This window comes from Vigna umbellata, chromosome 1, assembly GCF_029865625.1.
Source record: "Vigna umbellata cultivar VRB3 chromosome 1, Vumbellata_1.0, whole genome shotgun sequence".
NCBI classification, from domain to species: Eukaryota; Viridiplantae; Streptophyta; class Magnoliopsida; order Fabales; family Fabaceae; genus Vigna; species Vigna umbellata.
This window is the reverse complement of record NC_142165.1, coordinates 84506986-84521648: the sequence shown is the minus strand read 5'-3', so window position 1 is coordinate 84521648 and position 14663 is coordinate 84506986. Positions and strand designations below refer to the sequence as shown.

Here is a 14663-nt window from a genome sequence, read left to right as displayed (position 1 = left end):
GAAATTGCCTTTTATTGCTGTAATAACATTAATTGGGTATCCCTACACCTATATTAATTATAATTTTCAGCAACTAAAACAAAGGCTTTAAAATTGATGCCAGTGGAGACCATAACCCAATTATTTCACGGAACAGGTATTTTATTTTCCCATCAACTCATTCAATTTGAATTTGCAATTCAAACCTTGCAATTAAGGCATTTAGTTTTGATAACCAGTTTTGAATTCGCATAATAGGAAATTCCAATTGCATTTATTCACGCCGCTATAGTGATTTACGCATGCACTTTTCAATTAAATTGGATTTCAAGATTTGAAGACACGATCACTGCAGTGACTATACTAACTGCAAAAAGCAGATAACCAATCCATAAATTTTCCCATATGCAAGGAAAACATAAAATTAGGGTTCATATTAATTTCAGAAAATAATTTATAAATTCGTAAAATTGGAGAAAAACTTAATTTGAGAAAACAAAGAAAGAGGAGAATTATAAATTTAACAGCTTTCTAATACTACATATAATTTATTACTTTCCTAATTCATTATGGGAACCTTAAGACCTTAAAACCATATGATTTTCAAACAAAATAAAGTAATAAAGATAATAATCTTAATTCATGAGATCCAATAAAAATATGTTTTTCAATTTTCTTTCTCAATTTATTTCTTGGTCATTCTATTCTTCTCTCGCTGTTTGTTAAAATTTTTACATGTAAAACGTAAAAAATGGTATTTTAGAAGAGAAAGTGGTTTAAAAATATAAGATTCGATTATTTTGATATTAAAGAGTTTTAATATAAATAGTTTCATTATGAACGATTTTTTTAAATTTTAAAACATAAAATCTCTCTAGAAATCACTTTTTTAGAGTTTCTTTTACTTCTTTCTAGGAGTTCTCGTATTTTGTTCGTTTGATTGAAGAATCAAGATCTAATGATTGATCATTATGGTGAACTATTCAATTTGGACCGATTAGTTTTTCACATAGAGTAAATTAGTTTTCTACTCCTCTTTTTGGTCTGTTTTGTCATGAGTCTGTTGTGGATGCATGTCATATTTGAGTCTTCTATAAGGTTGTATGCTAATCAGTGGTTATAATTGTGTACCCTCTGTTATTCATAGGAGCAAATAGAGCTTCCTGGGCGTTGGTAATGTGTTAAGTCTTTTAGAGCGGTTTGGTCATTTATAAGATAAGGAAAACTAATTACCACTTTTTGATGTTGTTGGTGCTTTGATAAACTGTTAATCATTTTAAATTTGATATGATATGAGATTGGTTAAACTGAGTTGACTTAGGTTGAAGGTTCAATAAAGTCAGCTCAAGCTAAAAGCTTAGTTGAGTTGGCTTAAGCTAAAGACTCAACTAAGTTAGTTCAGATTGAAACTTGAGTTGATTTGACCTAGATCAATGTTTGAGACGAGAAACTCTTAGGTCAAAGGTAAGATTTGTTAACATGAACTGAAGGTTGAGATAAATTAATTCAAGTCTTAAAATGAGTCAATTGGATCGAAAATTGAGATGAATTCCTATAAATGAAAAGTTGAGCTAATTTAGTGCAAATCAAAAGTCTAATGGATTCAACGTAAACCAAAGGTTAATTTGATTCAAAATAAGTCAAAAATCAAACTAATTTAACTTATTCCTAAGATCAAATTGATTTAATTGTTATGTTAATACGATGAATGATATTCAAGTAGTTGGAGAATTTTCTTATAAATAATACTGAATTCAAAAGTTGAATAATAATATATTCATACGAATAAAATATTTGTAATGCAATAAATTGATTGATTTTAAGCAGATAAAAAAAATATTTAATGTCTTTTCTTTTCCTAATATTATTAAATTAAAAAAAATGAAATGACTAAAATATGGTTCATAATTTCACATCTTTTGGAATAACATGATAAATAAAAAGGATTTATCAAAATTAGAATGTCAATCAAATAAGCTTATAAATAGAATAAAAATATACATAATCATAAAAACTTGAGAAAAAGTTATATGAAATAAATTATTATATTATAGATTATTTATTTTTTTATGATATCTTCTCATCATATATAATCACATAGTATCTCAAATTAAGGATCATGTTCATAGAACATAGCTTTCACAAGTTTAAAAACATATGAATAAATAAATTTTAATTAATTAAAAATATATAATTTTTACATTAACAGTGCATTTTCATTCAATTCTAAAAACTTTCCCTTCACTTTTATTCTATATTTAGACAGATTTTTTTGTGCAATAAACCTACCACTTCTAAAGTAAAATGACTTTTGTCACAATTTATATATCTATTATTCATATTTTTATTGATTTTATTTTCATACCAACCTTCCAACATAAAACAATCATTCATAAAGACACATGACTAGGAGTTTGGAAGCCATCCATTAGCAAGTGTTTGGTCCCATAGGGGACCTTGACTTTAGAGGAACTTGCTGGGAATTCTAATGTTATGCAATAATCACCCAACTATGGCCTATGTACAAAATTAATTAAATCACATAATGGTTGCTGAGGAAAACTCTGTCATCTCAACACGGTTTAATACACGAAAACAATTACTTTCTTAGAAAAAAAGTTTCATCCTCTCTCCGCAACAACAATCGAGTTGCTTTGTCCCATTCACCCAGCTACTCCCATCACCACCTAAAAATGTAACCTCTACCCTTTCATTTTATCTGTACCAATTTTCTCTTCAATCCTACACAGTCTCAGATACCAATGCAAGTTTAGTTTTACCTCTCTGTAGATCTGACCACGTTGGAATCTCAAGAAAGAAGCCATTTTGAGTTCTGGGTTTTGTGAATTGGTGAACTGGGTTACTGAAAAAGTGGAGACTTGCTGTTGGGTTCATGGGTTCCAATGGTAGCAAAGCCACTCCTTCTTCTCCTTCTTCGTCTTCTTCGTCGGGGAGTTTAAGGAAGGGTCGATCTAAGGGCTTTAGAGTTTTTCCATCTTATTGTCTTGGAACTACTTCTGGTTCTCACGACAGTGATAATGCAGACCAGGTAACTCACTGTTGTCTTTGCTCTTTCTTTACTTTTTTTTTTTCACTTTCCTATGTTTATTTGTTTTCATTTTCTTCTGGTTTATCGACCCCCTCTACCTTTCTACCTACTATAAGCTCCTAACCGATAGGCTTTGAGGCTATTTGGATTGTGAAATGGAGGATTTTAATAGGTTCAAACATCGAAGGATTCAGAGGCTACCTACTTTCCGGTTCTGTTCAATGCTACATGAATTGGATTTAGAAGAACCATCGTTTCGAAACTTTCATGCGTTTTATCTGTTTGGTTTTTTAATTTTTTTTTATTATGCAAAATAACTTTTTATGCACGGGGTGGTGGTGTACTATTCTTGTTTTTACGTTGTTAAATTATTAGTGTTAATGTTTTTGATGCTATTTGTCGTAAGACGCTTTTACTATGCATGGAGTGGTGGTATACTGGTTTTTAATTTGCAATCTTAAAATACTAGTTGTGTTAATGTTGTTGTTATTTGACTTAAAACAGGACCTTCAATTTCACTGTTTTTAATATAAAGTAGTTGGTAACTAGTTTTTTCTGAGGATATCGAATTACTGCTGTTTCTATACCTTAATGATAAAATCTATTATTGAAGAACCTTGCGTCCTTTTTATCCACAAATAGAAAGGAGAATAGGAATTAGGTGAACGTATTCTCGTGGAGCATCGCATCTGGTCTGCAAATAATTTGCAAGAGCTATCTTGATTTTTAAGAAGCGTCAAGACCTGATTTCTTAAAGCTTTAAACATGTCTTGGAAGTAATACTTGGAATGGTTCGATTTTTTCTATTCAAAATCTGATTTCCAGAATAACCATCTTGAATTGAATGTTGACAGCAGTTTTGGTTGATTTGAACATAGTTTTATGGTGCTCGTTAACTGTCTGACCATAATTGTAATTCTTGCTGTAGGCTTGTGATCAGAATAAAGTAAATGGCAGTGATATTACATATGCTAATGGCAATGTAACAAATTCGCATGAGGTGAAAACAGCGTCATTTACAAAGGTTAAAGCTAGTGAAATAACTTGTATGCCTTCTAACATTGACATTCATGAATGGGGAGAAACAAGCATCCCCAACACCTCATCCAGAACTGCTAGCAGCTCTAGCCATAATTCTTCAACCCATTCCTTGAACCCTACAAGTCATTTCCTTTCTCAGCTTAGCCTCATTCCAGGTAGTGTAAGCTTCAGACTTAGCCGAACCACCAGTTTGGGGTCATCAAGGCCTTGTCCTGTTTCTTCTGCAAGTCTCTCAACAATTGACAATGAAGATGAGTGTAATCTCCACCCTAGATCTCCTGGAAGTTCGATTAACAGAAGAGAAGCACTACAAGGCAATGACCTGCTTCATGCATCTGTTTTCAATCAAATACATGTACAATCTCATGAAGATGCTTCTAGTAATTTAAGGTCAAGTGTCCTTACATCAGGTACACTTGGAAACTTGCAGAGAAATCCCACAGATGGAGTTCCCATAAGAGAAGGGCTGGATGTGAACTTATTTTCTCCAAGAATTCAAACAGAGACAGAAATTGATGACACTAGAAATATTGATCAACGAAATGGTGCTCGAGAATCAGTTGAACAGAATGTTCATTTTAGCCGAACTTTAAGTGTTGGAAGACTTCATGACAGAGTTCTTCGTAGAACAACATTTTCAGACCTCACCTTTTTCCCTTTGCAGCAGGAAAGAGAGCTGAGAGATGCTAGCCACCATAGCCAGGATATTGACAGGCAATCGCTGGAGGGAGATTCAAGAGTGTCATCATCTGATCACACGACCGTTAGTTCTTCTACATCTAGCATGTCTAACTCCATGTTTGGTATCCAAGACTACGAGGATGATACTTCACGATTGAGAGAAGATAGGTATCAGGATCTTCTGGAGCATAGGTCCAATTTCCTTGAACGGAGAAGAAGAATGCGGTCCCAGGTTTGTGGATTTTGAACTTTGAGTAACTATTAGTGATTTGATAATGTAGTAACAAACTAACCAGCAAAATTCAGTCTTTTTGTTAAAACAAAAGAAGAAAATCCACAATCCAAACGCGTCAAAGTGATGAAATTGATAATTTATGTTGTTGTTATTAAATCATAAATCTTTAAACAAGCAGAAGGAAAAGTAAGACTCAAGGAAACTTATTTATAAGTATCCATACCCGACATATTTCCTTTACTTATTTGCATGTAATATTATTAAGGTTCGTGCTCTTCAGCGGTTGGGTAGCCGGTTTGAAAATCTTTCTGGACATGATAGATCATGTATCTTGTCTGGTCAACATAGAAATGGGCATTGTACATGCCGAATCAATAATCGAAACACTAATTCAAATGATGATACCGGTGCCAGAGCTAGCATATCAAGAATTGTTATGCTTGCTGAAGCCTTATTTGAGGTAATTTTAATGTTCTATTTAATTACTTCGATTTCAAATGATAATAAACTTAAGCAATTTGAATCTTTTGTACATGTTTGAATTAGGTTCTGGATGAAATTCACCAGCAATCTGTTGTTTTATCTTCCCGGCCATCTGTATCTTGTAGTGGATCTGTTCCTGCGCCTAATGATGTTGTTGATTCCTTGCCTGTCAAGTTATATGAGAAGTTGCACAAGCATCAAGAGGACGGTGCTCAGTAAGTCTTTTAGTTTACCACTACTCGGTGTCTAGTTTTTTCAGTGCGTTTTAGGATTTTCCATTTCTGCTTTTATTCCCTTTTGTATTGGTAATTTTGGTTTTGGAATTTATAGATTCTCTTTAGTATTATTTACAACATAACGTGAGAGAACATAAAAATAATAATTTGCATAACAATTATTAGGCTTAGTTAATTATAATATTTGTTCCTTTATAGTAGTCAATGTGTGATATTATCCCCTAGTCAATGTAATAGAATTGACTATATAATCTAACATAAATGACAATATTCTAATGCAACTGTTAATTTAATGAACTTTCCCAAAACAAAAAAGAAGGTAAAAAAGACTGTCAGAAGGCCACTGGTTTTGGTTACAGTACAGATTTTTGCATGTTAGAAGTTTTACATGACTGGAAGAAAATACTACATGGTACAATGATACCTGGAATTTTGATGCTTAGTTTGTGCAACTTGTTATCACTTTTACAGCATCTGCAAGTATTAGATACTATAGAGGTATATTACATTTTTCAACTCTGCTAATCCGTTTTTTTTTTCACAGATGCTATATATGCCTCGTGGAGTATGAGGATGGAGACAACATGAGAGTACTTCCATGCCATCACGAATTTCATAGAACATGTATAGACAAGTGGCTGAAGCAGATTCACAGGTATGAGAAAATTTGATTGGGTTTTCTGGATCACTCACTATATTGGTAAATTAAAGCTTCAAATTTGTACAAACTACTTCTGTTCCATTTAATCGAGCCAATTTACTGCTGTATTGTATCTATGCATAGATAAATGAGCTCTACAGTTTTTGTGCACAAATAATGGAATGTAATGATGGCAGAAATTAGATATTTGCATATTATGAGCTGGTTAAGATTCTACAATGGCAAAATATAGTAAATGTTGTAGCATCTCATGTTATGAGCCTTAGTATCAGTACAATGTATTATTTAAGTGCCAATTACCATTGGTTACTTTCAGTGGACACTTCTACCTGTTCTATTGTTTCCAAAACATAATTAAGGGTGCAGGTGGATAAATTTGTTCATGAATAAGAGTTTTTTGCAGTTATTAAGAAGTATATCCAAATAAAGAGACTTAGAATGTTTCTGACTTTAATGATATTATGCACAGGGTATGTCCACTTTGTAGAGGAGACATATGCATATCCGATTCAACGCCAACAGAGAACAAGAGTGTGTAGTTGTTGATGAATATCTGTTTTGGAGCATCCACTGTCACTTGCACTTTCTGCTGGCTGCCATTGTCACTGTTCTCAATCATCATTCGCTCCTATAGCTCAATACACATCAAATTCATGGTAGTGATGAAATGAAATGCTTAAGGGTGAGGGGAAAAGATAGATTGAAGAGGTGTAAAAAAGTGGTCACAAAGAAAAGGGACAATCCTCAAATATATATACTTTTAAGAGAAGGGGATAAATTTTTCCAAAACCATGATTTTTAAAAGTTCTATTCACTTAGATTTTAATATAACATTCTTTCTGAATCTCATTTATATAATTCTAAATCGATATGATACATACAGTTTTCAAAGTATACTACAATGTAAATCATTTGATAATATTTGTTATTATTGTCCAATTTTATATAGAGCAGAATTGATATAACTGTACTCTTCAAACCATATTAAAATATAACTCATTTGATCATTTTCTTATTGGTCAATTTTAATAACTGATGATCTGAAATTGTAACATAACTATTGGATTTATATAATTATTTTTTATATAAAATTATTAAATGTGATATTTAATAAAAGTTTTACCCGATTAATTTAACCTCTCTTAAGTGAGTTTTCTTTAATGTTATATTATTTAATATTTTTTTATTCAATCATACTTTCTTATAAATAATTATTAGATTAAAAGTTCTATTCAAGTGGTCCCAGGTTTTCTTAGGAGGTAGAAAGAGAATGCAGATTATTAACCATTTGAGGATCAATAGAAGCAAGGATCAAAGAAGAGATATTGAGGGAAGTAGGAGTAGTTGTATTCTCTTCTATAAATAATACATTCTCAACAACAGTTCTTAATAACAAATTTAATACAATTCTTAATTGATACAGGATAACAACAGAAATTTAATAATACTTAATTATTAGGCAAAGTTTATTTAGCAAATAAAAGGAAACAATTCATAATCATAATAGTGGATCTCTAATCAGATCCAAGCCTGTCGACTGATACATGTGATCATGAAATATCTAAGCTCAAATTGCATAAAATCCTATGATCTTTAACTTGGAAATGATTTAAAAGAAATGTAAGAAAGACGCTCGAATTACCCAAAATTCACTAGAACTATCAAAATCATGCATGAAACTCAATACACAGATACCAGAGCTCGAATAATTTGTCAAATCCAGTAAATTTGACCAACAAGTGTTTTGAAACATCCCTCGTCCTTTAAGTATTCAATTGCTAGCCTAGCCATGAAGAAACTCGGATATACAATCACAATCTACAACTATAATTGTTGTGGACAAGATATAAAATTCCTAGGCAACAAAAGAACCCAAAATTTATAAGGCAAACCTGTCAGTCTGCTTCTTTTAATACCACCTGTATGGTAATAACAGTACTCATCATTTACAAAAGCCACAGTGAGGAATTTTTTAGGAGAATTTTTACAAGTTTCTACCCATGCACCACAATCGACGGCTTGGAGTGGCAGTTATAATGTTGGCACTGGCCTCAGTAGGTGGGAGTTCTATGTCAGAAGTACTGCCACAACTGGAACGACCATGCTGTCCTTCTGTCTCATTCATCTTGTCTATTAAAGAGTGTCTTATACTTGAACCAACCACCCAAGCTTCAGAGAGATTTGTCCCAGGAGAGTGACCTATTGAGATAGGTGAATTGGGATTGCTGAAAGCATCCTCCTGCAATATGTCTCCTATTCTAGACAGTATGCTAAATGCTAAACTTCCAAGAACTCTAGAGTATGCTTCCAATATGGAATGCCCAATATCCTACAAAAAGTTGTTAGAAAGAAGTTAATACTATAAAATTTTTGACATGGAGTTTTTATTTTGTGGGGGAAGAAGAACATATGAACAGTGTTGTGAATAAGTGGATAAAACAGACATGTAAGCATGACTAGGAAACTTTTCCCGCTCAGAATGACTTTGAAATAATTACTATCAAACTTACCTTGCCATATTGAACTTTTGCAGCATCCAGAAATGTTTGAGGAAGGTTTGGATGTCTGGTCTTAAGCAGATTTAGAAGTTTTTCTGCACGTTCCAACAGTAGTTCCATCTTCTCTATACCTGACACAGGGTCCTTCAGGAAGGACCATGAGGTTCGAATCGGAGATTTGCCACTACTTTCCTGTATGATTCTTTCTTTCCATGAAAATGTAGCTGCTTCCAATTTATTAATGGTCTCTAGGATAGCATGTTCAGATTTCAAATTGAGAGCTTTAAGCATTTCTTCTCCAAAAATCGATTCAGCCATCAAAACCTTGTGCAGTTCCTCTCCCAGGCTTGCCTTTCCACTCTAAAACACAAACAGATTTAATTAGAATAAGAGAAACAACAACTGAAAAAGACCAAAAATCATTGTGATTGCTATATTTCTTGATCAAATTGGGTACGGCATTGTTATCATGTTGTTTCCAACCATCTACAATGGAAAGCAGTTTGCTTGAGGCTAGAAGCATAAAACTTCAAACATTCAAAGTTGATTACCTTCAGAAGTGCATCCTTAATTACTGATGGCACGGGTATCTCAAGCAACATGTTATCATTGATTGATTTGGCAGCCTTGAATATTTGATGAACTATCCTTCCCTGATGAAGCAGCCTCTTTCTTTCAACTTCAGAAAGTCCAGTTCTTGGTACTCGTGGTGATGGAAGCCACCATCTTTTGCTCTGTCTTCCAGTCGTGTTCCTCCCTTCTGACCGGCTTCCTTCCTCCGCATACCAAAACTCGGTATTCACCATCGAGTCTAGTGTTTCCTGTGTGAACAGAAGACCACAAAATGTTACAGGCTAATAACACAACACAATGTTTCATGGTCTTAAATGAGAATGAAGAGATGACCTACAATAAGCATTGAGTCCAGTTTCTGAAGTGCTGGAAGATTCATTTGAATGTCTGCACGGGCTTTTGGGGTCATTATCTGTTCAAAGATAATTTCTACCTTATTTTTTCTGTAATGTGATATGTATGAAAATATTCAACCCAGTTCAAAAAAAAGATACCTCAAAGATCCCACCATTGGCACCATTTTGCTTTGCAGGAACTAACTCGACCATATAGTTAGTAGGTAACAACAGCCATCCCATTTCTCTTTGCCATTTGCTCTTCCTTTCTTCAGACAGTGGTTCCAATTTCCACAACTCACCAAAAACCGTCACTGCATATTTTCATCTTACTTTCAAATTTTCTTAAAAAAGTAATTTTGCAAACTACATGTACTTTTTATTTATGAGACCAAAAGATAAGTGTAAAAAAGTGCTCATAAAGTAATTGCAACCTGCAAGGCTTGTGATAGCAGTAGACAGTGCTAAAGCTGTGTTGAGGCCTTTTGATCCTCCTGTAATATCTCCACCAAGCAAAAGCTTTGCAAACTTCTCCTTCATGGCTTCTACATCTGAACTTTGAACGTCAAAGGCAGACTTGTGTTTCAGATAAAAATTCGGAGGGCTTTCTGGGAGTTCCCACTCTTCCAACCCTTGTTCATCTCTTTTCATGGTCAAACATTTTGAAGAGAATGATCCAAAAGCATCTTTACTGGATGAACAGCAACTGGAGTCATCATCATTGAATGAATCAGTTATACATCCATCTCCTCTACTCGTTATGCTTTCATCTCCACAAGAACGATTATCCGAAGGGAAACTCTCAAGGCCATTATATGTCACAACACCTGAAACATTATAAATTCATTTTAATAGCAGTATATACAACATCCAAATCCTCAACACCAAAATGAGAATCTATCAGGGAATGTTAAAAAGGAAAGAATACATCAACAAAGTACCATATGAAGTAATGCAAAACTGGAAACATTTCAATACCATGATTACAGAGAAGCATTTCTAGAATAAAAATGATTTTTTTTTTTCTAAAGATCACTGTTGGTTGATACTGTGAAAATCTGTCTATTTTCTCTACATATTCAAGCAAACACATACTACATCAGAACCATAACTGAACTTACATCGCAACATTTTACAAGACTCACATGCAAGACTCATCATTTACCGTGTATTCCACATTGCATTTTCAGCTAATATTCTATTTTTTTTAAAAGCAAGTTTCAAGTCATGTGAATATTTTTGTTTTGAATATTCAATAATTCTTTTCCTAATATTGGTACCTAACAAATTGAATATTTTGGTTTAAATCTTTTTGTTGTATATGGTAAAATGAAACACAAACTTGTGACACCAGTGAAAAGTTTGTAAGAGATTTATATACATTAATTATCACAATTTAAGTCATTCTTTTATTGAATTGGATAACCAAAGGAAAATTATTTAAGAAATTGAGTGCGAAACTGATGATGAATAGCATGCTGAGAGACAAAAAATTCTGAATGGAAAACAGAGTTCTCGGTGATATGACAGAAAAGTACCCAAAAACTACTTCCAATTCAAATGGGAACAAAATAAAGATAATAATAACAAGAAGGATCAGAGATAAGTGAAACTCAAAAAGGAAAAGAGAATCCCCACACATGGGTCCCATACAAATACAAAGAAAACAGTACAAAGTTATGCTTTGATTTTCATTTTTGTTTTCTGCTACACTAATGTCTGGATCAGGGAGATGTATGCTTTTATTATTTTTGGATGGATTCATTTAATCAATGGATGAATTGTATTTAAGATATTTGTTTAGAGTTTTATATTTCATTAAAGTTTTGTTCTTTAAATTTTTTTAAAATAAATTAAGAGAAGAAAATGTGAATAAATAGTTGAAAAGTAAACTTTACAAACAACTAACGTTTGAGTACGATGACAATGACAATAACACTTTCCTTTTTATTTATCTATCTTTGCTTTAAGAGAAAAAAAAGTAAAAAGAGCTTGTTTTTATTTATGAAGCATGCATGTCACAAGTATTGTTTTGTATGATTGAAGTATGAAATAAGTCTGCTGGTGAAAAAGAAAGTAAAACAATTTTAAGATTATTAATAAGAAGTAATGATACTTTATATGTCGTGATTGGTTCAAAATTAATTCACAATCAATAATAATAATCATAAATATCCACGTAAAATAATCATATGACACTTAAATAATGTAAAAATATTATAAAAAAATATTATCAAATATCATTATTTTAATAAAAATTGATTGACATGTCCATAAAAAAACATGGTATGTTTTAATTATATTCAATTACATTTTTATCATGAAGTTTCGCGTGAATTTAGTCTTTCAGTTTAAGAAACAAAAACATGTTTTAAGTTTATATTAAAGTAAAATCCAGATGCACCATAAATTCAGAATATAAAAAGTAATAAGTCTTTTAATTATTAAAAATAAGTAATTTTTGTATATTGTTTTGAACTTTCAAAATTTAAAATGATATCAACGACTTTAATTTATGCTTACTTTCAGTTTAAATTTTAATTAGTTTATACATGTACATTTATTGTTATAAAAGAAATCATAAATGCTTTATTAAGATAAAAATAATTACATTTATTGATTTCTACGTTACCATCATCATCTCAAATGAAGAAAAACGTACGCAGTGGAGAAAAACGTTAATTTCAAATTCAAATCTCTCTGGGTTTTTTTTTTGTTTGTTATTTAAAACATAAACAAATGTGAGTCAGTCAGTGAATAGAAACACTTAACTTATTAGTTGGTGGTCCTTCTACTTTAAGCAAAAATCACTAATAAAGACCCCAAATTCATATTCAAAAATCATCAAACCTCACACTTGATTTGATTTCGCAGTTGAAACTATGATTAATGATGATATAATAATTCAACTGAATTTGAAGCTAATAATGAAGCCTTTCAAATATAAAAAATGAGAGAAATCCTGAACCAAATAACAAGTAAAGTTTTTGTGAGAGTGAAAAGAAACAGAAGATTACAGAAAGATGATGAAATCACTTACTCTCTGGCACATCAAAATCAATGCTGATCTTGGTTTCCTTCGTGCAGCAACCCAGTCTTTTTCTCAGAACCACCGACATCCTTTTCTCTGTGTGCCTCTCCAAGGTTGTTTCAGAAACTATCAGTGTCCACAATCACCAACATCTCAAGATCATTTTCTTTTTCTTGTACACAAAAATATAAAATAAACCAAAGGGTATTATTATATATACCCACTATTAGTTTATGATCAGTAGTATACGCTAATAAAAAGCAACAAAAAAAAAAGTGAACTTTTTTTTTAAAAAAAAGTACACTGTTTGATAAAAAGTTAAGTTATAGTAAAATGGTCAAAAAGTGCGAGAAAGCAAAGTAAAGGTCTGATGCAGTGCAGCATGTGCAAGGCAGATTCGACCTTTTCAGTTTCAGATATGATTACTTTTTTTTGCGTAGGAACTGTTTTTGTTTTTGTTTTTCCTAAGACTTTAAAACACAAGGTCGGAATTAACAAACAAAAACAATGAAGTTTGCTAAGTTCAAAATCAAAGTTGCAGAATGAAACTCAAGAATAAAAGAAAAGGATGAATCAGAGAGTGGAAGAAGAAAAAACCTGAGCTAGTTGAAATGGAGGATCTTGGAAATGGTGTTTCAAAGCTTGGGTGGCACAATTTAAAGAAGTTAAGGTTTGTGATTGGAAAAAGATAGAGAGAGAGAAAATAGGATTGAATGGAAGAATGAGTAATGGCGTTTGGGTGTGCATTAAATAAGAGAAGAGAAGAATGACTAAGCATAGCATGAAAGTTGAAACAGACGAGAATGAAGTTGAAATAGGTAAGAAGAGAAATAGTGCATCGGGTAACGTAGAGAAGAGCGTCTTCGCTAAAATCTGGACCATTGGATTCTGGGTCTATGTGCCTGATGACGCTCTGATTTGCACGAACGGTCAGGATAATGGGGTGCAGGATTTTATAGTGGGGTCGTGGGGCCCAATGATAGTGCCGCATTAGGATCTGGAAGTTGAAATGAGTCCTGGTGAGAAGGTTTGTATGGGTTTTTTCAAAATGAAAGGAGGTAAGTGTATGCCACGTGGAGGTGGCCCATTTAATAGTTGGGCTGAGATATCAATTCTTGTTATTTCAATTTGCCTTTCCCAATTTGAATTTAAAAATTACGTAAATAAATGCTTTTATCTGTCTCCACAGATCATTAATTGAATTTTCTAGTGCGAATTTAAGAGTTATATTAATGGTTCTTGATTTAAATTTTTTGAAAAAGTTAACGTGTCTTTCTTACTCGGTTTCATTAATTGCAGGGATAAAAGCAATGCGTTTAAAATATGTTGGTATTAAGGATTTTAGAATTATTATTATTACATTTTTTTCAGTTTATGTAAATTACACGGTTTTGAATTTTTACCACCAAAGTGAACGTATATTAATATTTTAAACTCAAAACACGTATTTGGATGACTATGTAAAACGTTGTATTCTATAGGAGTGTCTTGAGTGGAGGTGACTCCAAGAAGAAAGAACCAAATAGTGGTGGACAAAATATATTCAAAGTGTTTTAGAATCATGGTGATGGGAAACAAATCAATGAGACACATAGAACATATATGCTCACCCTTTTGAGAAAAATGTTGCCCGTATATGGAAACGATGAAAAAAATGTTTCAAGTTAAGGGCTTAATATCTTGCATAAACATGTCAATTTGAATCAGAGATGCTTTAGTTCTCACCCACATGACTTGGGATAAAAAAAAAATTACAAGAAGAAAAGGTCTTTTATTGAAAAAATTCAAAAAGATCAAAATATTCACAAAATTTTTGTAAGTCAAAATATAAATTTTTTTTAGAAAAAATATTCATTTTGAA

General features: G+C 32.3%; 2 protein-coding genes across 4 annotated transcripts; one reads left to right on the top strand and one right to left on the bottom strand.

The window, feature by feature from the left end:
• The first annotated feature begins 2437 nt into the window (after positions 1-2437).
• Positions 2438-7154, top strand: LOC124825816 (uncharacterized). The gene is made up of 6 exons (XM_047298530.2): positions 2438-3028; positions 3957-4982; positions 5251-5445; positions 5532-5683; positions 6249-6359; positions 6835-7154. Exons 1-6 carry the CDS (start codon positions 2873-2875, stop codon positions 6902-6904), a joined length of 1710 nt encoding a protein of 569 aa, XP_047154486.2. The 5' UTR covers positions 2438-2872; the 3' UTR covers positions 6905-7154.
• An 849-nt stretch (positions 7155-8003) lies between these two features.
• On the bottom strand, positions 8004-13580 carry LOC124825817 (rop guanine nucleotide exchange factor 14-like). Of its 3 annotated transcripts, none has more exons than XM_088104500.1 (8): positions 13400-13580; positions 12812-12928; positions 10206-10598; positions 9931-10085; positions 9774-9848; positions 9415-9684; positions 8876-9223; positions 8004-8694 (listed from the first exon to the last, which is right to left on the bottom strand). In XM_088104500.1, the coding sequence occupies exons 1-8, from the start codon at positions 13578-13580 to the stop codon at positions 8350-8352; spliced, it is 1884 nt and encodes a 627-aa protein (XP_087960626.1). In that variant the 3' UTR covers positions 8004-8349. The 3 variants fall into 3 exon arrangements, with proteins under 3 accessions (XP_087960626.1, XP_087960627.1, XP_087960628.1); XM_088104501.1 differs by having other exon boundaries at positions 12812-12974; positions 13400-13505; XM_088104502.1 differs by having other exon boundaries at positions 12812-12898; positions 13400-13492.
• Positions 13581-14663: the final 1083 nt, after the last annotated feature.

Coding starts and splice junctions, on each gene's coding strand:
- LOC124825816 (XM_047298530.2), top strand. CDS start 2,873: ATGGGTTCCAATGGTAGCAAAGCCACTCCTTCTTCTCCTTCTTCGTCT. Junction 4,983..5,250: donor GAAGAAGAATGCGGTCCCAG/GTTTGTGGATTT, acceptor AATATTATTAAG/GTTCGTGCTCTTCAGCGGTT. Junction 5,446..5,531: donor TTGCTGAAGCCTTATTTGAG/GTAATTTTAATG, acceptor TGTTTGAATTAG/GTTCTGGATGAAATTCACCA.
- LOC124825817 (XM_088104500.1), bottom strand. CDS start 13,580: ATGCTTAGTCATTCTTCTCTTCTCTTATTTAATGCACACCCAAACGCC. Junction 9,685..9,773: donor AACTGGACTCAATGCTTATT/GTAGGTCATCTC, acceptor CTGTTCACACAG/GAAACACTAGACTCGATGGT. Junction 8,695..8,875: donor CAAAAGTTCAATATGGCAAG/GTAAGTTTGATA, acceptor AACTTTTTGTAG/GATATTGGGCATTCCATATT.